The sequence below is a fragment of the Numida meleagris genome, chromosome 23, assembly GCF_002078875.1.
Source record: "Numida meleagris isolate 19003 breed g44 Domestic line chromosome 23, NumMel1.0, whole genome shotgun sequence".
Taxonomy (NCBI): domain Eukaryota; kingdom Metazoa; phylum Chordata; class Aves; order Galliformes; family Numididae; genus Numida; species Numida meleagris.
The window spans coordinates 4,545,492-4,570,302 of record NC_034431.1 but is presented as its reverse complement, the minus strand read 5'-3'; the positions used below and the strand labels follow the sequence as shown (position 1 = coordinate 4,570,302).

Sequence of the window (24,811 nt, the reverse complement as noted above, 5' to 3'; positions counted from 1 at the left end):
CTCTTCTCTTCTCTTCTCTTCTCTTCTCTTCTCTTCTCTTCTCTTCTCTTCTCTTCTCTTCTCTTCTCTTCTCTTCTCTTCTCTTCTCTTCTCGTGTTTATCTTGAAGTACACTTTTCCATCTCAGAAGTTGAAGATATCTGTGGAAGATCTTTGTGACTTTGGCTTTTAGGGCACCTTTGCTTTAAAATGGTATCAGCAGGTTTTTGGTACTAGCAGCTGGTGAGGAAAGCATCTGTTGGATCTTTGGATTCTGTTTTTCTTCTTAGACCCGTTTTCTATTTAACTATTAAAAACTTCTGTCAGATGTTATACACAGTGGGAAGTAACGATGAAGTTTCTTTGTGACTTGATGTCTGTAGCTGAGGTCTATCTGGCCATTCATGAGCAGAGAAGGAACAGACCCAAGATGCTTTTTCTTGCTCTAACACTGCAGTGTTTTCTTATGTGCAGCCAGGAGAGCAGATGCTCTTGAGCATTTGGTTCAGGGTGTTGTACAGGTTGGTTTGCATGGTCGGTTTGTTATCTGCATTGCTCCTATAAGAAGGTGACTTTCCTTCTGTGGTGCACAGAACATTTTAGCTTCGTAACTCCTTAACCACTGGCTTATTCTGTGTATTGCAGTCATAGTGAAGAGCACAGCACCAGGAGGCCTAGGACACACTCTTCTCTCTCATGTCACACGTTTGTATGTGACAGGAGCATAGGATGTGAGAAGAGCTCTAATTCACCTAAGCAATAAGTGTGTGGGTGCCACCTGTGGTCTCCTGAGGAGAGCGTGGCTGTGTTTGTGCTGAAATGGGAGGTTGTGGTGCCTGGCTCCGGACACAGCCAGCTTCTAGAGAGGGGCTTCCATGAGTTCCCTCTCGCTATGCCCGCTGGTGACGCTGGCATCGCTCACCATGGGGCTGAGGTTCTTCCCTGCACCACGTCGGCTGCTGTCCTCAGCTGAGGTTGCGTTCTGTATCGGGAGTCAAATCCTGACAGATAATTAGGGTTTAGGAATCCCTGGTGAGCAAAGTCACATGGAAGAGGCTGTGTTTATGTTTTTAGGGACATCTTCTGTTTATTTCTGTTCATTTTTCTTTTCCTCTGAGTGGCATGCTGCGCCCTTCTGTATCTGCTGAAGTTGTGTGTTAACATCAAAATGTGGTTTCATTTAACAAAAAAGTCAAAGTTGAGAGCAAGTCCTTACCTCATCGAATTGGGTATTTTATAGGATGTAGTGGGCTTCATTTCTGTACAAAAGCTCCCTCAGTTCGGGGATGTCGCTGCGTACTCCCCAGCTTTCTGGTGGTGGTGTGCCAGTAGTTCTGCGGCGTTCAGTTTTTCATTGAGTTATATCGAAACCATTTAGCTTTAAGAGAGCAACATTGTGATTCTTGATTTTGGCACAGCAGGAGCTGGCGGGGGGGGATTTTTGCGTGGCAAAGCTCTAACTGGTTGAGAACAGTGGCACTCCTACCGTGTGTCATCCTTTCTGCTTGCTGGGAATGACACTTAAGTAATACGGGGAATTTGTTTGTGTTTTCTGCCCGTGTTCTGTAAAATGTGGTATAAGAGAAGTTGGTGTGTGGTTGCTGAATATCTCTTGCAACTGTCACTCGAGAGCTCCCTCGGCATCGCTGCAGTTTAATTGAAGCTTCAGGACATAAAAGCTGGCAGTGTGTCGGATGTGTTGGCAGTTTACTTCGTAAATCTGCATCAGTTGGAAAGTTAAAGCTAACTTGCAGAAACTTGAGGTTGGAAATGGGATATAATAGCAGTGATAGTGTCTCTGGTAGTGCTGCTGTAATTATACATGGATCATAATTTTTTATGAAGCGCGTGTTAGAGCTTTAGATGTTCACTGATGGCTGGCTTGGATTGAGATGTGCCAGAGTGTGTGTTGGGAGGAGTGGCTTCGGTGTCACCCAGCTGAAGTACAGATAACTTCTATCCTACAAGAGCATTACAGTTCTGTCCACTTTGGAATTTTCCTTCCTATTTCGTGTTGAATAGCTACAGCAGAGCTGGGAAGCACGGGTGTGGAGCTCTGCCTGTTACAGCTAACGATACTAGTGACTGGGAGCTGGGGAAGAACTGCTTCTAGGTATTGATATAAAGCGAAAGGCGTAAGATGGAGATTGTACAGATTGCAGCCCGAGAGCTGTGGGCTCCTTCGCGCTTTCCTTTCCTTTCTGAAGAGTTAGGAAATCATTGTCAGAGTGTGAAAATAAAAGTACAGTTTTTAACCACCCTGTTTCCGCACTTCAGTCAGCGTTAGCAAGTACTCATAACCCTCAGCATATCGGTTCTGTGAAGGCTTTCGGAGATCAGGAATTTGGATTTCCCCATGCAAGAAGCTGTTTTCGGTGCAGGGGCGTCACTCCTCCCAGTGGCAGGTGGGGCAGGCTCGGAAGAAGCAGTGGTGCACGTTGGAAAACTCAGAGGGCAGATCCTTGCAGGAGCATCTCACTCTGCTTTTTGTTGTACAGTAATCAAAGTGCTCAGCTGCGGCTCGTACTGTACCGTGTGTGAAGGAAATGAGAGGAGACTCGCTAACTCTGAGTCAATCGTTCATCTCCCAGCCCTCTTGAACCGGCTTTCAGGTGCATCCTGGCTGAGGCAGCGTCCTCCTGACCTGTTGAATGCATAGGAGACCACTTGTGGCTTCCAGGAGCGAGCAGTTGCTTTTCTCCTGTGCCTGCTGCAGATTTTCCAGCTGTGATGCCAAAGCTTGCTGCTCGTGCAGCAAAAATTAAATGGAAGAAAGGCACTGTCTTATGTGAGGCAAGGAGCTGTCCTGTCCGGAGGCAGGGAGGCATTTTGTTCGGTTTCAGTTATACTTTGTTTCAATAAACTTGATCTTGCACTCAGAGTGAGCGTTCAGGCACAGGGGTTTGGTTTTGTTGGTTCTGGTTGCAAACCAGCGAAGATTTTCCACTACAGCAGAGGTCTCTCTTTTCTTGACCTCTTCTATTAAAGCACTTGAGTAAAACTTGTCTGGCGTGTATTGGAAGGCATCCTGATACCCCTCTGGTCTCCTACTGAGACCTGGTAGTTTTGCAGTCAAGGGTTGGTTGGTAAAGAGCAAGTAGAGAGAATCACCAGAGCAGTGCAGATCTTGCTTGTCCTTTCAGCGTTGGTGGGCGCTGAGGATGGTGATGGAGGGGAATGGGTTCTTGCAAATTGTTACATTGTGTTTTACTGGCAGCACTGAAATTCATGAAGGTTCAGCCCCCAGTTCAGTCTTGCACATGGGCAGCAAGAGAGCTCTTGGCCATGAAGGTACAGAGGTGGTGCAAAGGATCTCACAGGGAGGTGTGTTTCTTCACAAAGTGAAGCAAGAAAGCATGGTTCAGTCTTTGAAATACTTTGTAATACTTTTATCCTTCGTTAGGTGGCATGCATTTCTTGAGAAGTGAAAGATGAGTCATTGTTATTGAAGAGCTTTTTTTTTTTTTTTGTTATGCTTTGGTACAGCAGCTGTAGAGCTCTGTGTGTGCAAAGTGTCAGAAGTGCTTCAGCCCGTGTTTTGCTGTGTCTGGGCAGCGTGGTGAGTTGTGTCTGCTTTTATTTAACCACAGCCCTGCAGTTCTTTCCATCTCTTAGTTGTCGGAGTTCAGCTGAAGCGTCGCTTCCTAAACACTGGTTGTAGAACTGAGAGAGAGGAAGGGGTTGAGCTTGCTAGGAGCAGGATGTTGCCAGTGCTCTCCGAGGCTCTGCTCTCGCCTTTCTCTTGCTGGGTGCAAGTCACATTTCTCAAGGCAATAGTATGGCTGACCCTCAGTGGTGGTATGGAAGCTGCGAGCGAAACACGAGCATTTCTCAGCTGCTTTTTAAAAGTACTCCTACTGCGAATCAGAATTCTTCATATGGAATATTGACTGTAGGGCACAGGCGGAGCTGGTGAAATCCTAACTGTGGAGCACGTGTGAACTGCTTGTGTTATGTTAGTGGGCTGTTAGAGGTGAGCCTGTTGCTTGCAGTTTGGGCCAAATAGTGACAGGCTGGCTGTGCTGTTCCCCCCTGCCGCTGGGTATTTGTGTTTTCCTTCTAGCAAGCTGGCAGTGCTGATCAGTGCACTCTGTTAGACCGTTGCAGCAGGTTGCTCTGTGTGCTTCTACAAGCTCAGGGACTCCCAAACCGGAGCTCTAACTGGGGCCGTGCTGTTGCAATTAGTGTCTGAGGGTACTGCTGCAAACAGTGGCAGGGCCGCATCTTCCTGTTGTCCTGTTCTGGATGTTGTTATGGGGAGGTGAATAGATGAGAGTTTTACTTAACTTTCAGGACGCTGGGGCTGTTTTGAGGCAGGGTCCTAGCAGGGTTCCTGCATGCTTCCCATTCACAACTTTTGGGTGCTGAATTAGAGTGAAAGGGCAGCTGGACGCTCAGCATCCTAAGTGTATAACATTAAACCCCAAAGTTCTGTTTGTTAGCGAGACTGCCTGTAAGTTACCACCTGGGGAGCACCTCCCAGAGCTACCGGAGGGTTCCAGCTCCCATAAAGCCATGAGTGCCCCAGAGTCGGGCTCAGGGGTTGCTCATTGCTGCCCTCTAAGGATGCTCGCTCCTTCGGAGGGAGTCCCTTACATAGCGTGCTGTAGTTACCAAGCAGGCTGCTGAATGAGCTGCTAAAAATAGCTCCTCTCTTTCCAAGAAGATGAGGTGCTGCGTAACTGGGGCCAAAACCAAAACGGTGAATAGGAGGAGAAGTGAAGCAAGGTTCAGATAACTCTGCTTTAAAAAGATATAAACCTTTGTGAGAACCGACTGAGTCAGCTGCATTGCTGGGTTTAGTGAATCTGACAGCTTTGATGAGAGTGCTCTGCAACCTGACAGGTCCATGGTGGTTTGGGTTATAGTATTACTCAGTGATCAGAAAACCAGTTCCTCCAGGACAGTTTTGTGTCTGTAGCTGGATTTTCCTCCGAGATCTTCAATCAGAAGTTCTTTGAAAAGTAATTTTGCTCCAGAGTGCTGCGGTAGGCTGAGTTCAAATCAGGATGTGCTTGGGACTTTCCTGTTCTTGCAGGAACCAGTTTACTTCAAGGAAGGACTCTGCAGATCTGCTCACAACCTCGAGGTCTAACTGGGCCGTGTGGGTGAGTGTTGGGTGGGGAGGTGCATGGGGAAGCAGTGCAGCCCCTGCACACAGAGCTGGGTTCCGAGCCTTGCCCATGAGCTGAGCCTGTCCTCATCCCTTTACTTAGAATCCCGAGCGACCTTTGTGTTGCATTATTCTTTCTCAGGTAAATGAGGTCATGTGCAAAACCGTTATGGTTTTTAATCATTCTCCATCTGGCATGCTTTATAGCAACTTTGAAAAGAAAAAAAAAAACAGAGGGAGACTTCCTGCTTTATTTGTCTCCAATCTGAATTTTGACATAGAACTGACCGAATGGATGTCAGCCTTGCAAGTGCATCCCGGTACTTAGCGGCCTCCTCCATCATTGCTAATTTGGCTAATTTACGTGGCCACCTTCTTAGTTTGTGAGAATTACCACCTTGAGGTCAGCGATACCCTCATGAACATCAGCGAACAAACTTGAATGACATATTGGTCATGCTACTTCTGTAAATGGAGCCAAAGTAATTATTTTTTTGGAGAGCTTCTTTGCTGTAGATAATTTCAGTGACTGCTTAGTAGGAAATAAGAGGGAATGAGCATTCCCAGGGTACTGGGGCGAAGCCAGAGTTTAACCCACTGGACAAGTAAGTTAACAGTGGTCAGTTTGAAAATGATGCAGGTTCTGGTTGTGGATTACGGCGTGCAATTGTGAAAAATATAATTAAAAAAAGACAACGCAAAAGAAGACAGCATTCATATTAGTCACTGTAACTTGGAGGCAGTCACAAATCAAGACTGTTAGACAGTTGTGTTGTATCGTATTTACTTCGTGGCCCCAGACTCCATGTATTTGATGAGAAGTTGTACATTTCCAAGTAGTTTTGTGATGGCTGGGGCGGGATAGTAGTTTTTTTACGGGAAGCTTCTTTTCAGAATAGCAGGAATGGGGATTCTTACTGCAGAAGTTGTGCAAGTTTCCTTGAATTTTCTCCAGCTTTCCTCCCTGTGCAGTTATAAGGAAGCCCTGACCCGGGTCAGACCGCAGGGAAGCAGATCTGAGCAAACTTCTTAAGGGAGGTAAAAGTTGTGCTCAAGTCCTTATTTCTTTTCATTAAGCTCACAGAGGGAGTGCCTGCAGTACCTGTGGGCTGCATCCTGAGTTCTGGTTTCTTCAAACCCAGTGTTCTCTTCTGGGCAGAAGATCCATTAGGAACTACACTGTCACTGCCTGTCACACTGTTATCTTTGAATGCCAAGCTGCCATCTCATGGCAGTAACTGCATGATTGTTTTCTCAAGGTTTAACTGCTGGTACCCAACGCCTTTGCCTCTTCGTTATTTTAAGTGAGGTTATTTTTAATTGCACCTTTCTAAAGGCTTTGTGTAACATAAGATGGTGACAGCCTTTCTTGGTCGGGGATGATTTTTCTCAAGTCTCTTTTATTTTATTTTTTTCCAAATGATGAAGAAGCCCCAACTTACACGACTATACTTACTGGGATTACTAACTTCCACATAGGACAGGCTAGTGTGAGACCTGAAGACAAAATATTCCAGATGCTTTTGGTATTAAAAGGCCTTAAAGGAGTTGCTTTCAGCGGCCTGTTTGTGGAGGTGTGCTCTTTGCACAGCAGCACTGTGGGTCCAGAGCTGCAGCTGTGAGTTCCCCCCCCGTTCAGCGCTGTTTCTGCGCAGCAAATGAATGAAGCACCAGGGGATGTTTAATTGGAGCTGAGAGACTTGGAACTGAATTGCTTTATGGAAAGAAATCATTGCTATCTTTTACACCAAGTGGTCTTTAGGATTAATAGTTATTGTTAGCCTTCCTCTCAGCGAGGAGTTTAATTATTTTTTCCCTCAATTTAGCTCAGCAACCCCCTTACGAAGAGCATTCTCTGCTCCAAAGCCCGTAGCTGTCAGCTTATTTCACGTACATCCTCCGCGGCTCCATGTGCAGTCTATCTTAGTGCTCAGAGAGGCAGATAAGATTTCAGGTGAGCAGAGTGCAAACCAATAAAATCCAGAGCGGGTCAGGTGGATGTGCAGGGAGCACTGCTGGCCTGGGAGTGGAAAGGGGTGGTGTGGCTGTAACAGTGACTTGGACTTGTCGAGAGAGAGCACTGCAAACAGCGTGGGAGCATCGCTTTTGTGATCTGTTCTTGTGAAACAGAAGGACAAGGAAGAAAGTATATAAAGCTGTCGTAGTGGGAGTGACAGTTACATTAACGGAGATGTAAGGGAAGAAAGGAAGGAAACTGAAAACCATTGAAAGTTCAGGGCTGAATGCCAATGACTGAACTTGGAAGGCACTGTTCAGAGGAGGGGTTGGAATGGATATTTCAGAGGTCTGTGGTTTGGTCTCCCAGCACAGTGCTGCTCCCCATGGCTGTGCTGTACCTCGCGGACTGGCAGCATGCTGCTTGTCCTGACATCTGGATCTAAAGGTGCCAAGCTGCTCCGCAGTGCTGGGTCACAGCTTGGCATTGGCTCCCTTACTCTTATCATGGAATCAACACTGGGAAGTGGTAGGGAAAGGTCATGGATTCTTCTGCCCGATGCAAGATGCACTGGGTAGAAGCAGCGTGTTTTGACATTGGGGTATACTTTTTTTCATTGATTTATCAGTGCTTTTTACTGTGGTTTGTCTCTATTGCATTAGGTGTGCTAGAATGTTTTTTCTTTCGAAATCCTGAATGGCTTCTCAATCTGTCAGGTTCCACGCAGCTGGCAAACTATTGGGGTGTGAAACCCACAGGGGTCAGGCTAGCTCAGCTACCCAAGTGGAATTGGTGTATTTTGGGTTTGCATTTTCTAATACCTGAATGAATTTCCTATTCCTGCAGATGGTCGTGCAGGTTACTGGCATGTGGTTCGATTTCTTTAAAACTTAATTATTGTTTCAGCAGCTGAGACTTTCTGGGTGTAAATGAATTAGATATTTAACATACAAAGCACAAGATGGGGAAGAGGCGCTGTTTCAACAAACTCTTGAATCGGCACAGAGAGAAATGAAGCAGTTGTTTTTGTTGTTGTTGTTGCCTTGCACTGCTGAAGGTCTCCTGTTCCGTAGTGCTGTACCTTTTTGCTTTCAGCATGCTATTTTTCAAGCACTTCCTCTCTCAGAGCTCATTGAAGACTCGAGTTCTTCGAGAGGGATGCAACTGGAGCTGTGGCATTTCCCAGTAGAACAAGAAGTTACTTTCCAGCGTGCAGCCTGGGTACACAGGCATTTAAAGAAGCAAGCAGCAAGTGGCATATCTGTTTTCAAAGTGCAGAGGAAATTTAAGAATGGAGAACATAATTGCTCGAGGTGAAATTGCACCAGGAAACACGGATCAGCATAAAAATAGAGTCACAAACTTCAGTGGCGCATCACGAGGATTTACATTTGCATACTCCATGAGAAACCTGACTGAATGTGAACAGAGTGCCTTAAACATGGCACTGGAATATTGATTTGCTTTGCTGTATCACAAATGGCCATTTCACGATTCAGCAGCTTTTTGTAGCGTGAGCTTTTTTGCTAGTTGTGATGTGCCTCGTGTCAGTGTTACTTAGTCCATTGTCTGCACGTTGTCTTACAGCACTTGTAGTGGTTTTCTTTCCTGATTCTTTTTTGGTTTCTGTTCTCACTGTCAGGATAAAAAATACAATTGAATATGTATCTAAAATAGGAGAGGTGAAAACCTTCTAAAGACAAAACTTAACATTATTAAAAAAAAAAAAAAGAAGACAACAATTTTAGCAAAAAACCTATAGAAGAGAGTCAGTTTTTAAGAAAATTGTCCTTGACTTTCCGTAGTGTTACCTACATGGCTGCTTATTCTCTTACACTTGGGAATGTAACGGTTGGTGAAGGTTGCAGCTCCTTAGCAAGAAATGCTTTTTGGGGGTAACTTTAATGAGAACAGTAGGAAAAGAAACTTCAGTGGCTCTGAGAGAGATGTGGTTTGGGCACCATACTGGTTAGTGGTGTTGCCATGTGCTCTGTGCTGTTGCGGGGTGTCAGTGTTACTGTAGAGAGAACGATGCCTTTGGGATGGCTCCGTCTTCACATCAGCAGCTGGAGTCCAGTCCAGCCTGTTGCTCAGCTTGGAGGCCATTGGGTGGTGGAGGTGATGGGGTGAGGTACCTCTGCAGGCCTGCGGGGTTGGCAGAAGCCCTGAAACTGTGTGCTTTCCTTCCAGAGGCTGTGAGCATCGCTCCTGTGGGAGTAGGGAGATGCTGCTCAGAGTGGGGGCTGGAGGGAGGTGAAGGCCCAGCTGAAGCTCCCAAATGTTAATCTTCTTTTTTTGTTGCAGGATGAACAGTTCCTAGGTTTTGGTTCAGATGAAGAAATCAAAGTGCAAAGTCCCACCCGGTCCCCCACAGGTATGTTCAAGTGGCAGGAATGGATGTTCTTCCTATGCTCCATTGTGGTGGTTTTCTCATGTGTTTCCTGTCTCATAAAGGCCGATGTATGATCTTTGGATTCAGTTTAGTTTTGGATGCTGTCTATCATTGTGGGATCTTTAGATTTGATCTGTTCAAGAGGTAGGCTGAAATCACGATGGGTCTGAAAGCAAATGAGTGGTTTTGATTTACGTTCTTGTCAGTAATTGCTCTCACCACAGTACTCTACTCATTCACCACAATACTGTACTCAGTTTGGCCTTGCCAGCAAATTTTATTGTGGACAGCCTTGCTATAGGGTGTTTCACATGGAGAAAGAAGTACGTAGTCAGAGCTATGCGAAGACCCAGAACTGGAATGGCTGGATTGGTGGGTATGGATTGAAATGCGCTGGTAGAGGTGAATAATCAAATTGTGCACATCTGCTTGATGATTCTAACTGGGGTCTTGAATGCTAAATGTATTTCAAAGCTAAAATTAGGGTTTTTGTTTTCTTTTGTATTATTTTACTTAGAAATTTTTAAGAGATTTATTTTGTGATGAAATTCTTTCTCTATATATTGATGAAATGCTATTTTTATTTGTTGACGAACTGAGATGTTTCGGCAACTTTCCCAGGTTATGTGATTTATACTGAGTAAATATCTGTGTGACCTGGACAAAGCTGATCTGACGCTCAGAGAAATTTAATGTGTACTTTGCATTCTCTACTTCCCTCTCAGTTAAATCTAGTCCACGAAAACCTCGTGGGAGGCCCCGGAGCAGTTCTGACCGAAGTTCAGCTGTACTGTCAGACTCTTCATCAGTGTGTTCCCCTTCGAGCAAGTCTGAATCCACATCCATGGAGAAAGTAAAGAAGAAGGAATTGAAAAGTGGGGAAAAAAGACGAGGAAGACCTCCAACACTTACAAGTGTAAAGTTCAAGTTGTCGCAAGTAAAGGACACGTCAGATGTTCAGAAGGGAAGTAAAGAAGATAAAGAGAGTCTGAAAAAAATCAAAAGGTCACCATCCACTACATTTCAGCAAGCAACTAAAATTAAGAAATTAAGAACTAGTAAACTCTCCCCGCTAAAATCTAAATTTAAGCCTGGGGCAAAACTTCAAATAGGGAGGAAAAGCGTTCAGATTGTGCGCAGGAGAGGGAGGCCGCCATCTTCCGAACGTCTGAAGACTTCCTCGAGCTTGGTCGTAAATTCGCAGCTGGAGAAACCCCAAAGGATACGTAAAGAAAAGGATGGCACGCCGCCTCCCACAAAGGAAGAGAAGGCTGCTGTCAGACAGAGTCCGCGCAGGATTAAGCCTGTCAGGATCATACCTTCCACGAAAAGGACAGATGCAACAATCGCTAAGCAGCTCTTGCAGAGGGCTAAGAAAGGGGCGCAAAAAAAGATTGAGAAAGAAGCAGCCAAACTGCAGGGCAGGAAGGGGAGAACCCAGCTGAAAAACATCCGGCAGTTCATCATGCCGGTTGTAAGCGCTATCTCTTCGCGGATTATCAAAACACCCAAACGGTTCATTGAAGACGAAGACTACGACCCTCCTATTAAAATATCCAGACTAGAATCCACGCCGAACAGCAGGTTCAGTGCTACGTCTTGTGGATCCAGTGAAAAATCCAGTGCTGCTTCTCAGCATTCATCTCAGATGTCTTCAGACTCCTCCCGGTCCAGTAGCCCAAGCGTCGACACGTCTACGGACTCGCAGGCTTCTGAGGAGATGCAGACGCTTTCTGAGGAACGAAGTAATACTCCAGAAGTTCACACACCTCTACCCGTTTCTCAGTCCCCTGAGAACGATAACGGCGACAGGAGAAACAGAAGGTTTTCCATAACAGAAAGAAGTTTTGGCCAGAGGACTGCTAAAAAGCTGTCAGCCTTGCCAAGTGTACCGCAGCAGCAGTCCTCCTCCTCTCCTCCTCCCCCTCTACTCACTCCTCCCCCGCCACTGCAACCTGCTTCTGGCATCTCAGACCACACTCCTTGGCTTATGCCTCCTACCATACCGTTAGCCTCACCCTTTCTTCCTACTTCTGCTGCACCAATGCAAGAGAAACGTAAATCAATTCTGCGAGAGCCAACGTTTAGGTGGACCTCTCTAAAGCATTCCAGGTCAGAACCACAGTACTTCTCATCAGCAAAATATGCCAAAGAGGGTCTTATTCGCAAACCAATATTTGATAACTTCAGACCCCCACCGCTGACACCGGAGGACGTTGGCTTTGCGTCTGGCTTCTCGACGCCAGGTGCTACGGCTCCAGCACGGCTGTTTTCTCTTCATTCTGGGACAAGATTTGATATGCACAAGAGAAGTCCTCTGTTGAGAGCTCCGAGATTCACTCCAAGCGAGGCCCACTCCAGAATCTTTGAATCTGTAACTTTGCCCTCATCCGTTGGTCGAACCACTACGGGAACTTCTGCACCAGGTGTCTCTTCTAGGAAAAGAAAGAGAAAAGTGTTTAGCCCTATCCGCTCAGAACCCAGATCTCCTTCGCACTCCATGAGGACAAGAAGTGGGAGACTTAGTACCTCTGACCTGACAACTCTCACCACACAGTCTTCTGTCTCTTCCTCATTAACTAGCATTTCTGTTAGTTCTCTTGCCACTAGTGCCTTAAATTCAACTTTTACTTTTCCTTCCCATTCCCTAACACAGTCTGGGGAATCAGCAGAAAGAAGCCAGAGACAAAGGAAGCAGACTAGCACTCCAGCAGAGCCCTTCTCATCTGGTAGTCCTACTCCTCTCTTTCCTTGGTTCACAACAAGTCCCCAGACAGAGAGAGGCAGAAACAAAGACAGGGCAACAGAGGAACTGTCCAAAGATAAAGACGCTGATAAGAGTGTGGAGAAGGACAAGAGCAGAGAGAAAGACAGAGAGAGAGAGAAGGAGAACAAACGGGAGTCAAGGAAAGAGAAAAGGAGAAAAGGGTCAGAAATTCAGAGTGGCTCTGCTTTGTTTCCTGTAGGTAAAATGCCCAAAGAAAAAGTTGTCAGTGAAGATGTTGCAGCATCATCTTCTGCAAAAAAAACTGCCGGGCGGAGGAAGTCTACAGCAATAGATCCCGTGGCAGATGTTTCCACTGCTGCTCTGGTAGATACAACAGCCATCAAAACCAAAACATCCAAGAAAGGTAGAGGGGGGTTAGACAAATCAGACCTGGACCTCAGCCCCACTGTGCCATCTCTGGAGAAGGAAAAAGCTCTGCGTCTCTCTACTCCTTCAAGCGCCGTTAAACATTCCGCTTCCTCCATCAGCTCTATGTTGGCTCAGGCAGACAAACTGCCGATGGCTGACAAAAGGGTAGCCAGTCTGCTGAAAAAAGCAAAAGCCCAGCTGTACAAGATCGAGAAGAGCAAGTCCCTCAAACAAGCAGATCAGCCAAAAGCACAGGTATTTTTTTTTCCTCTTTTGTTGTTGTTAGGTTTTTTTTGTGGCGTTTTGGTTTTTTTTTTTGCTAGAGTGCATCTCATTTGGACATATCACTGAAAATCACGAGCAGCTTTCATACCCTTAGCGTGAAGAATTAACATGCCAGGCTAAGAAGCTGTTAGTGCAACAGATGGTAATGGATCCAAAAATGAGAAGGCATGGGCAGAAGTTGAGGGGGAGCGAAAGCTGCTGTGTAGTCAGCTCAAGGGGAGCTGGGTGCACTTTCAGAGAACAGTACAGTGGAGCTCGTTATGAGGTTTCTCTGTACACATGTAAGCAAAGTGAACATCAAGGGTAATACACGTTTTTAAAAGCATGGTTCTAGCAGACTACAGTCATTTTTCTGCAGATGGAGTTACTCTTGGTCTCTCTTTTTTAACTGTCTCGTATGATGATCTGATCTGTTACTTACGGGTGGGAGCAAAATCCATTGGGATTTTGCATCTGCTTGGAGAACTGCTTTCCTGTCTTCCCTCTCTGCAATTCCCCCACCACAAACCTACCCTTTCCTGCAATCTATTTAGCTATCAAAAAGGTAGGTGTTTTATGATAGCAATGCCTTTTCATAGAGGATTTCCTTTTTATTTAAACTATTACTTTCCCTGATAACGGTAATGTTAGAAATTACTTGTGCTTATTTGAAAGAGAAAATTTTGAAGCTTTTGTTCCCGTAATGAAAAGTGTACACCTGGCATATTTACACTAAGAAGCCCAGACCCTTGCAAATAATTGTTTGGGAGAGTTCTTTTATTAGGACATGTCTCAGAATCCTGTATTGAAGGCATGGGAAATTGCACTGAACTGCTGCATTTGTCACCTCAGTAAACGCAGTGCCCTCATCCTAACAGCTGACAGCTACAAAGCTGTCAAAGGGCCCGATTAAACAGCTTGACTTACTTCTGTCTTCTGCCAGATCAGTCAGTACCCAGTATTAGGCTGTTTACCCTAATTCCAGTCAACTCTGAATTTCTCACGTCGCTGCTTTGATAACATAGGGTTTCGTGAGTGAGTTCGCTTTCCATTTTCAGGTAGAAACTTACTTTGTAAATCCAAATGAGTAAAACTTCTTGTTCTTTTGAATTACCCTCTCTTGGATGCCCGAGGCTCAGAAAGCTAAGAGTCGAGGTAAAAATAAAGACTCTCACAAAATGCAAGCTAGGATATGGTTTAATTCTTCTTGGGTTATTTAGAAGTTTCCATTGCATGTGTCGCTGTCCCATTTTCGTACCTTTCTTAAGAACACTGTCTGTTTTCATATTTCGAAATCCAGGGACAAGAGAGCGATTCATCAGAAACGTCAGTCCGAGGACCACGAATCAAGCATGTTTGCAGGAGAGCAGCTGTTGCACTGGGCCGTAAGCGAGCGGTGTTTCCTGATGACATGCCCACTCTGAGTGCCTTACCGTGGGAAGAGCGAGAGAAGATTCTGTCTTCCATGGGGAATGATGGTAAGGCTTCCACTTTTCACTTGTGGATTCCTAGGAAGTCTGCTTTTGTTGACTAGTTGGATTGACGGCATCTTAATATTGGTGATAAGTGTGACCACATCTGAACCTGTGAAAATGAGATCTTCGAGTAATTAATAAGGAGTAGTATGTCAAACAGATCTGGGCTCTGTGTTAAAATGCTGCTAAGACAAGGCTAATCCTTTTAACCATTGTTAATTTTTATAAAAATCTGTTATATGCTACACTTGAGTTCTATTGAGGGTGGTGAGTGTGTATGTACCGTGTGTGTGTGTGTGTGTATATATATATATGTGTGTGTGTATACATACATGCTCACACACGCCCCTTGTGTGGCTTTGCAGGTGAGCTTAGATTTAATAGAATAGCTTCCATGAGCTCATTAGACACTTCTGAAACATTATTTGACTTCAGCGAATTGACAGAAGAACTTCTTTCCTAATAGACAAATCATCAATAGCTGGCTCCGAAGAGGCGGAACCTCTTGCTCCACCTATCAAACCAATTAAACCAGTAACCAGAAACAAGGCACAGCAAGAACCTCCAGTGAAGAAGGGCCGACGCTCGAGGCGCTGTGGGCAGTGTTCAGGCTGTCAGGTTCCAGAGGACTGTGGTGTCTGCACTAACTGTCTGGACAAACCCAAGTTTGGTGGGCGGAATATAAAGAAGCAGTGCTGCAAGTAAGTTTAGGTGTTTGAGAAACTGCTCGTCTAATCCCAGTGCGGAGTGGGATAAGCACACCCACACTCTGGGGTGGGAAACAGCAGGCCCTGTTGCATAGGCTTTGGATGAATTTGGCCTGGGCTGAGGCTGGATCACGACAGGGAATTAAAAGCAATTTAATTTAGGAGTGTGGATCCTGATTCAAGGTGTGCTTTTTATGAGCCCTTTTTCCAAAGTTCACTTCCTATTTATTCTCCTCGCTTTGAAGAGACTGTCATAGCACTGAAAACCATTTGAAAAGAGACCAGTGACTTTCATTCAGCAGTATGGGTTATTGCAAGAATGGCAATGTATATATCTATGTTTCACCTCTAGTTCTCCTAGAAGGCATTTATGGAGAGCTGCTCTTTTCCAAGTGAAGTTTATCTCATAAATATACGCTTCATATAACAAGGATGTCTCTGGATGTCATTAAGAAATAACTCTCTTACTTAGTTTTCCAGTCATTTTATACATATCACTTAGTCTGAACCTTTTGCTTTCTTAATTGCTCTATCAAATTGATTTTTCCAGACTAGATAATCTGTCTGAAAAGGCAGCAAATGAAGTGGCATCAGAAAGATTGTTGTGATATAAAAGCTATTTATAAAGTGTAGCTCTGAGAATTGCTACGGAGTGCTCATCTGTGTGAAAACACTCGGCAGACTGCTGCACATAAGTAAGCTAACTCCTAGCAGCTTTGCCCTGGCCTTGGGCTAGGTTTCAAAACCACTGACTTTGCTACAAGAATGAAGGCAGAAACAAAGTCTGTTGGGTTAAACATGAGGAAAATAGGAACCGAACACTTAAAAAATACCTGGTCACGCTTAATCCAATCCCACTCCATATAGGCAGAATATATGTATTTTTTAAATCTGGAACGGCCTGTTTGGATTACATAAAACCTACTGTTGAGTGTTTGATGTTTTAGAGCTCTTAGAGGTATTCTGATATTGCTTAAATGCCAGTTCCTAAGAAATGGAATTGGTGGGGTATTTACCAGTGAAGCATTATTCTCAACATTATCCTCAAAACTGTGTTGTGAGTGTAGGGAGGAAAAGAAAATGTAGGGAAATAGGATTCTTTTCAATGTTTGTGAAGTAGGAGCAAACAGTTTGGAGAAAGTTGGTGGATGCTTGATGATAGTTTTTTTGGCTTGTTTTCTTCTTGTTTTTTTTTTAATCACGGTGAATGATTACAGAATGCCCTCCTAATGTCTGCATTTCTCTTCTGATTTCTGATTGCGTGACGTGTTCTTTCTTTGTAGAATGAGGAAGTGTCAGAATCTACAGTGGATGCCTTCAAAAGCGTATCTCCAGAAGCAAGCTAAAGGTAGGCACAGAGGTTTGGCTCCAGTGTAGGACGAGACAAATTTTCGTACCTTAAGTTTTGCTCTTTGCTCTGTCATTGCGACTGCACATAACTGTAAAAGTTTTGTCTGAAACCAAATGCTAACGGGGAACCTGGCTGTTTAGTTGGGGTCATGGGAAAGTCGTAGGAGAGAATACAACTAGCAGCTATAATCTGAGGCAGTGATTGTCTTCTTCAGCTTAGACTTGTAGTTTCTCCTCCTTTTTGTAAGGAACAGCTGCTGACAGCTGATGAGCCTTCCCTAAGCATTAAGCTCGACCAATTCTCAGAGGTTTGTTTCTTCAGTTCTGAGTGACATGAGGACTGATAAACCTCTTGGTGCATCCTTGTCTCTGATGTAAGGCTTAAGTGAGCCTTATGTACATTGTATGTATTTTGTTAAATCCCTGCATCCTTGGTACTGGACCTCTGGAGGTTTGTATGTTAGTGTTGCAGTGGTCAGGACGCCGAACTCCCTAAAAATAAAGTTCTTGAAATGCACTGAATCATCTGAAGTTGTAGGATTTAATATGCGTTACTTTACTGATGCTTTTTTTTTTTTTTTCTTTTTAGCTGCAAAAAAGAAAGAGAAGAAATCCAAGACAAATGAAAAGAAAGAAAGTCATTCTGGAAAGAACCAATTGGACTCTGGACAGAAACCAACTCCTCCGACCATTTTACCAAGAGAAGACAGTGCCGTAAAGAAGAGCAGCGAACCTGCTCGTAAGCCTGTGGAGGAGAAGCATGAGGATGGGAATTCCTCTGTTCCCCCCCCAGAGCCCAAACAGATCCCTGCATCTGGTGCCAGAAAGACAGGCAAACAGACAGCCCAGCCAGTGCAGCCCCCTCCTTCTCAGCCACCGAGCTCAGGACCTTTGAAAAAGGAAGCACCAAAAGTTACCACTTCTGAGCCTAAGAAAAAGCAGCCTCCACAGCCAGAAATAGGTAAATGGGACTGTTTATCTTCAATATGTTTGAGTCGTGAATCATGTTAAGTAACAGTATTAATGCCGCTGAAACGTGTTGGATTTTAAAACTGATAAAATGCTTTATGATCTGGTGAAATTAAAGCAAATTATTTTGGGAATTTTGTTTAGAACTGGCTTCTTTTTATTGAACTGCATAATTTATTGGGATGGGAAGAAAGGTGACGACCTTTAATGTGATTTTTTTAGTCATGTAGCCTTGGCAATCTTGAAGTCTATTTTCAATATTGTTAAGTTTACTGACAGTCTGAATGTGAAACAACAAGAATGTAATCTCTTACCACAAAAACATAGCCTGCTATTGCACGTAGTACAGAACGGCGTGGACAGTGACCAAAAAGGCAGCTCCAGGACTTCTGTTGCTTTACACCTGGAACACTTCAGAGTTTTAGCAGAGCAAGTTCGACTGGCCATGCCTTGCAGACTGCCCCAGTCATAGCTGGTGATGTACAATCACAAAGATGGTGGAAAAATTCCGGTCTAAAATTCATCTCTCGTTACGCAGCTGTTTTTTTTTTTTTTCCCTTCTCTTCTCTACAGGTGGCTGTTAGTTACTTGAAATACTCATAATTTTTCCCCCCTTCCTAGGCACAGAACAAAACAAACAGAAAAAAATTGCTCCCCGTCCAACTTTCCCTGTGAAACAGAAACCAAAAGAAAAGGTGAATACTGTTTTTTGTACACAGTCAATAAATTTTGAGAACATCAGTCTTCTCTCTATCTAGAAAGTAAAACTGTATTACTTAAGCCTTTTGCAGATTTCTGTATACTTTAAATACCTGTAGGAGTTCAGTTCTGCTCCTTTTCCTTTCAATGCTGATTTCAGACCGATCTAACTTGATTCCTAAAGCTACTCAGGATCTTTTGTGGTATTTGAGGAGGAAGTTTTTGATCTTGTCAATGAGAAACATGTCATTTCTCGTGAGTTTGAGCAAATTGTACAAGTGTTAGGCTTTGCCTTGTGCCAGTGTGTGGATGCCAATTTATCTGGCATGTGCCCACAATTCAGCTTAGGTGTTAATTTTGACTGAGACCTGTGTGTTGTGGGATGAACGTTAGGTTGCCCATGTTAAAAACAAAACACAACACAACAACATTTAAATGTCAGAGAGAAATATATGAGTAGTAATTACACCAAGAGTTGCCCCATTGGAGCAAAGTGAAAAAAAAATAACACTAGTCAAAGAGAATAAGGTGATGGTAGGGGAAAATGCAACAAACTGAATTAGCAGGGCAATTGTTTATGGGATGCTTGCAAAACTGATTGCAAAATGGTTACTTTCTTGCAACTTTTACACACATGTTAATTACGTGATGGTATGAGTTGCTATTTTGTTGGTTTTTTTTTTTTCCGGTACATAAATCATGTACAGTGTTTAATTACTGTTGAAGTTTTGATGTTTGAGGTTGGGATTAATGCAGGCTCCTTTACTTGACTAGGAAAAGCCCCCTCCTATAAGCAAGCCAGAAAGCAGCACGCTGAATTTGCTCAGCACTTTGACTAATGGGAGCAGTTCCAAGCAAAAGCCACCTACAGATGGAGTCCACAGAATCCGAGTGGATTTCAAGGTAGAGGACAATATGTTTTAAGTATTTGAATATTAACTGACTCTAAACACTGGAAGTCGAGTCCCTCAAGAATGCTGACAGTGACTTCTAAGTTTGTGTGTCTGGTTTCTGATCAGAGAGAACTGTAAATAGGAGCCTTCCTGACTTGGTTAATTCTTAGAAGTTTGTTATGCCTTTTTTTTTTTTTTTTCCTTATAATTAGAGTACTGGATGAAGAGACACTTAAAGCTTTAAACCTTAACTCTCAATGTGAGGATGAGCAAGAATTTGAGGTTTATGAAGATTTATTCCATTAAGATGGAACTATAAAACCTTACCTTGAGTCAACAAGATTTGGGGAAAATGTTAGTAATTTGTAATTCACAGTATTTTGGGGATACCTGGGGGTTTAAACTGATAAACCATGTACTTCTTTGAACAGCGATGTTGAAATAATAAAAGTCAATATTTTCCTAATATTTTTTCAGTCATTTATACAAGTGTTAATAACGGAGATTATAGTGAGATCTCGTAAGTGTTTTATACAAACATGAATTTTTAATAAAGTTTAACTATTGTGAAATTTCGTTTTTAGTGATAAGCAATCGTGGAAAAACTTTCTCATGCTTTTTAGACTTGCTTTCTGGAGAGGGAAGGTTAGTGTATGATTGAGCTCTCCTGGCAAGAGGAGCGCTGAGTTGTGGCTATTCCAATGTATGCTATGAAGTAGACCGAGGCAGAAGTTAAAATGATTTCTGGTTTAGAACGCTTTCTTAAAGGCGCAGTGCGTAAAGCAGCAATGTGAGCACTTGATACTGATGTTGTATTGCCTTATTCTGCATGGTGATGTATGCTTTTGTACTTTCAGGAGGACTGTGAAGTGGAGAATGTTTGGGAGATGGGTGGGTTAGGCATCGTGACCTCGGTACCTATTACTCCCAGGGTGGTGTGTTTTCTCTGTGCCAGCAGTGGACATGTGGAGGTAAAGCATTGTGTTCTGCTGTTGATGACTTAATTACAGCACCCTATTGTTACCGAAAAGAAAAAAAAAAATGTATAACAACTGTAATCCGGAAGAAATTGAAAAATACCTTTAAATCTGTTCTTGCTAAACTTTGCCCTGAGATTCTAGAGTGAGAGGTATTTAAATTGGCTTTGAGGAATTCTGTGGTGCTTAGTTTGTACGTGAACGCTGTCAGCCATAAGGAATGACATTTTCAAGAGCCCCAGCATCTCTTCTAAAATGTAATTTGGGATCCCAGAGCTGAGGGAAAGCAGGGAGTTTGCTTTCTCTTTACTTGAAATGAAAACGTCTGCTCAGTAGTTTTGAAGTGGTGCTAGGCAGTGCTGATTTCCCCAGGTTTGTCTCTGTCTCCAAAGAGTTGCAGATCATTGCTGAAACGTGACTGTCAGGGTTCTGGTGCTGTAAAAGCAGCTGAATTTGGGCTTAAGTTTTGGTAAATGCATTTCCAGGAAAAGATAGGTGTCTTCTCAAAGATTTCAGCCCAGCTGTCCTGGGAAGACGAAGCTAGCACTCTAGAAAGTGCTCGAGTATGATTAGCAAACAGTAATTGAGGGAAAGGGAGTTAAGTTCTGCATGTGATCGTCAGTGTATTTTAATATTACAAAGGTCCAGTGGCACGTGGAGCCAATCCCCTTCTCTGTCAGGTTGCTCAGGCGAACGCTTCTTCTGTCCTGTTTGTGCCCCAAGGACTATTCTTTATGCTCAGCCTTGGAGAGGATATGTAGAGCTTTCAAATGAAGCTTCTGAGCTAAACAAGGAAAGATGTCTCTTTGCTCCGCGTGTCCCTTCCTCCTCCTCTAAATGTGTCTTCAGTTGTGTTGGCTTGTGTTGTGGAGGGGGGGGGAAGGTCCAGAAGAGGCCTGTAGGCCTTACCAGAGCTCAGAACACGTAGACAAAAGGGATCAGGCTCCTGTTTGCTGCTAGATGCATCATCTGGGTAGGCAGGCATGTATTTAGGCTCTCTGAACTACACACACCATTTCCCCAGTGAAATAGACCAAAAGGTGTTCTGTTAGTTGTAAAGCAGAATTCAAAGTAGTTTGGAGCGCGAGCGGGAATTCAGGAAAGCTTTTGACTTGCTAAAACCTCCTCCCTCTCCCCCCCTTGCAGTTTGTGTATTGTCAGGTCTGTTGTGAGCCTTTCCACAAGTTCTGCTTAGAGGAGAGCGAGCGGCCCCTGGAGGACCAGCTGGAAAACTGGTGCTGCCGTCGCTGCAAGTTCTGCCACGTGTGTGGGAGACAGCACCAGGCCACCAAGGTACCGCCGAGCTCCGGGCAACCCAGCCAGCCTTCCCCGTGCTGCTCCTCGAGCTCTGCTCGCTCTAACCCTCAGCTGGGATCCGGGACAGGAGGTGGTGGAGCACAAACTGTGTGCACGCTGCCTCGTGTGGTTGCAGACTTAGCTCAAGTCACTTAGTTGCAACTTTTTCCTATTGCTTTGGATAGGAGATGAAATGTAAATTGAAAATGTCCAGGATCTTGCGTTCTTTCTAGCATCTTTGTTCCAATACGTTTTCCCATTATTCTTGTAGCAGCTGCTGGAGTGTAACAAGTGCCGAAACAGCTATCACCCTGAGTGCCTGGGCCCAAACTACCCAACCAAACCCACCAAGAAAAAGAAAGTTTGGGTGAGGTTTTTTGAGATTTCTTCTTTGGGTAATTCTCTTGTTAATTGATCTTAACGCTGTGGGCCAAAGCACTGTAGATGACTTGTTCCAATGCATTCACTTAGCAGTTTGTGGAAGGGTGCCTGCTGCATTGGAAGGTGCATTTGGGGACAGGTCTCTCACTGAGGCGGGTTGCTGATGAAGGAGGTGGGGTTTGATTAAGCAGGATTTTGAAACATTTATGCCTTTTTCAGTTGGGATAATTCTTCTGTAGTCTCAGAACATGGAAGAAGTTAAGAATGGAAGCAGTTATATCGTTAACAAACTTAGTGCAAAAGCTTTGCCTATAAGTGTATTTGGTACTAATCATTTTTAAGTACTATATTGTATTCGAAGCTGGAAAACTGATAAAATAAGATGTATTTTAAGTCAGAAGAAAAGCTGTGACTACGTAGGGCTTCTTATGTGAAGGCAAAGGTGATACTTGCTTAAGTGCAAATATGAGACATATTTTTAAAAATTTTATATTTAATTTTTATTTTTCCTCTTTTAGTATCAGCACCATCTCAGGTGGTGCTAAGGGAGGGAGTTAAGGGAGTTAAGGTGGTGTTAAGGGAGTAGTGGAAGTTCTGGTATTTGAAATTCCTTGTTCTGTTGCGTGAGCTTTCAGCTCTCATTAAATAATAAAACCATGAAATTTATCATTAGAACAAAGGAACAGAAGCCACTGGATAAAAGCAAATAACTCTTGCCAAACACATCCCTCTTCCAGATATGTACCAAATGTGTTCGCTGCAAGAGCTGTGGATCGACAACGCCGGGCAAAGGGTGGGATGCGCAGTGGTCTCATGACTTCTCACTGTGTCATGATTGTGCCAAACTCTTTGCTAAAGGTATGTAAAGTTGTATCTGTTTATGGCATGTACCTTTTCAGGTGCTCTGTTTCTAATGAGGTGGTGCCGGTGTAGGTTGAAGTGAAGGCCTGGTGAGCTTGTCACTGGGATGAACAGGGGTGAAACCTGCTGTTGGGGCCAAGAAGCAGAGCATTTAGATGTTTATTTGTGTATGAAAGCTGTGTTCATGGGTTTCACAGTGCACAGTCACTGCTGTTGTATTGGGAGAGTTTAAGACTTTCAGAGTTAAGTGCAATACCATATAAAGCAATTATTACAGACCTGCTGGTCCAGAGTTTCAAGTAGCTCGTGAGAGAAAAGGCATTTTAAAGGTCTCCTGACTTAAAAGCAGCAAATTTCCTATTGTAAAGTGATAGTTCTTTCTTGTGTTAGTTATGAGGCCTTTGAATCTAGGAGGGATCACTGCAGGGAGAAATCTTGGGTATCCTACCTAAATTCTTGCCTGTGTGTCATCTTTGTCGTTTTCATCCTATTCTGTAAAGCTAATTCACTTAGTACTTCATGAATCTCACCACACCACACACCTCACCCATCCCCACCCCCCCCCCCCCAAAAAAAAAAAAGGATAACCAATCTTTCAAGCAGGTTATTTTTGTGGCCATTGTTTTCAGTGTTGTAAAAGTAGATGTAATTGTATTGGCAGCTTACCAGTAGGAGGTTTCAGAGAGCTTCTTTCTTAGCACGCTAGTAAGTAACCATCTATCCTTTAAGGTGTGTGTGGCAGTTGAACTTCTGATTAAAAATATATCTCTCATTTCTTGTTTGCAGGAAATTTTTGTCCCCTCTGTGACAAATGCTATGATGATGATGACTATGAGAGTAAGATGATGCAGTGTGGGAAATGTGACCGCTGGGTACACTCCAAATGTGAAAACCTTTCTGGTAAGGCAAATTCTTATCTCCTCAGCCCCTAAGAACATGAGGCAGCAGCAAACAGGTCCCACATGGGATCGCTTCAGTCTTTCTCCTTGAGTGTTGCATTAGCACCCTCACATGTGATCTGCTAGAAAAATACCTATAGAGTGAACTAATGTCAGTGACAACCTGAAAGCTTGGGACTGACTTAAAAAGCAGTATGAATGAATTGCACAGGATGCTTTAGTTACATGAAGGGCATTTGATGTAAACAGTAGGTGCAGTATACAAAGTAGGGCTTTTCCCCATATCTGTCCTTGAGTAAAGTGGTTCAGGTTGTTATTTTCTTTTTTTTCTTTCGTCTCCAGATGAAATGTATGAGATACTCTCTAATTTGCCTGAGAGTGTAGCATACACCTGCATTAACTGTACAGAACAGCACCCTGCAGAATGGCGTCTTGCACTGGAAAAGGAGTTGCAGGTTTCTTTAAAGCAGGTTTTAACAGCCCTGTTGAATTCTAGAACTACCAGCCACTTGCTGCGTTACAGACAGGTAAGCTGAAGCCTGAAACGTATTCAGAAATAAGACACTTGGAAAATGAGTTTGATCCTTATAGCTGGACGCTGCCCTGCTGTGTGCCTAGCAGCAGAAAGCTGTCAGTTTTGTCCTTGTGTTTTGGACAGGAATTCCAAACTTGAGTCTCTTTCATGTTAATGAGAATCTCTATGCTTATAAATGTTCAAGGGAGTACATCGTGGGTAGCATCTGCAATTCGGTAGCCAATACCTGTCTGCTTCTTGATACTAACAGGCAGCAAAACCACCTGATTTAAATCCTGAGACAGAGGAGAGTATCCCATCGAGAAGCTCTCCAGAAGGTCCCGATCCTCCTGTCCTAACAGAAGTCAGTAAACAAGAGGAGCAGCAGCCTCTGGATATGGAAGGAGTGAAAAGAAAAATGGATCAAGGAGGTTACATTTCTGTGGTATGTCAGAGTCCTAGTGCTCCATTCTAATAATAGGTCCTATGAACTGCTTAATGACCCATGGTATTTATAACTGAGCGTGCTTAAGCCTTTTCTTTATGAACGAGGAAACAGGCTAATATACTGCTAAAAATAATTCTGTCTGGCACTCGTGTTAGTGTTGGCCCAAAGACATGTAATTTACACTGTTGTATGCCTCTCTAACTAGCAGTGGTGCTTGCTTAAACTGCTTTTGCTCTTAGTTATTTGTGTTCATGGAAACAGGATAGGTCATCCTTTATCTGCAGATAGATTCTAGCAAAAAGCCCAGTGAAGTAGCGATGACAGTAGTCAGTTATCTGGAAACCAATAAACTCATGTTTGGAGGGGTGATCTCTTCAAGGATCATTTGTATAAAATATTGACCAGATCAGTTTTCTTCATAGGGAGTAGCTTTTTTTTCTTAAAATACATATATATATATATATAAGTATATATATATACTTCCTCCTACAGAGCCTGTAAT

At 43.7% G+C, this 24,811-nt stretch overlaps 1 protein-coding gene across 4 annotated transcripts in view; it reads left to right on the top strand.

Moving 5' to 3' along the window:
* The window catches only part of KMT2A (lysine methyltransferase 2A), a 45,141-nt gene that overhangs the window by 3,383 nt on the left and 16,947 nt on the right, over positions 1 to 24,811 (top strand). For 2 of the 4 annotated variants that reach the window (XM_021375748.1, XM_021375747.1), the window contains exons 2-16: positions 9,353 to 9,422; positions 10,166 to 12,831; positions 14,141 to 14,318; positions 14,782 to 15,016; positions 16,306 to 16,370; positions 16,962 to 17,333; positions 17,963 to 18,036; positions 18,815 to 18,943; positions 19,791 to 19,904; positions 21,057 to 21,203; positions 21,478 to 21,573; positions 22,325 to 22,445; positions 23,235 to 23,348; positions 23,690 to 23,874; positions 24,133 to 24,306. In XM_021375748.1, the coding sequence (XP_021231423.1) occupies positions 10,285 to 12,831; positions 14,141 to 14,318; positions 14,782 to 15,016; positions 16,306 to 16,370; positions 16,962 to 17,333; positions 17,963 to 18,036; positions 18,815 to 18,943; positions 19,791 to 19,904; positions 21,057 to 21,203; positions 21,478 to 21,573; positions 22,325 to 22,445; positions 23,235 to 23,348; positions 23,690 to 23,874; positions 24,133 to 24,306 (4,551 nt within the window). In that variant the 5' untranslated portion in view covers positions 9,353 to 9,422; positions 10,166 to 10,284. The remainder of the gene's footprint in view (positions 1 to 9,352; positions 9,423 to 10,165; positions 12,832 to 14,140; positions 14,319 to 14,781; positions 15,017 to 16,305; positions 16,371 to 16,961; positions 17,334 to 17,962; positions 18,037 to 18,814; positions 18,944 to 19,790; positions 19,905 to 21,056; positions 21,204 to 21,477; positions 21,574 to 22,324; positions 22,446 to 23,234; positions 23,349 to 23,689; positions 23,875 to 24,132; positions 24,307 to 24,811) is intronic. The other 2 variants (XM_021375750.1, XM_021375749.1) reach the window with 2 other exon arrangements.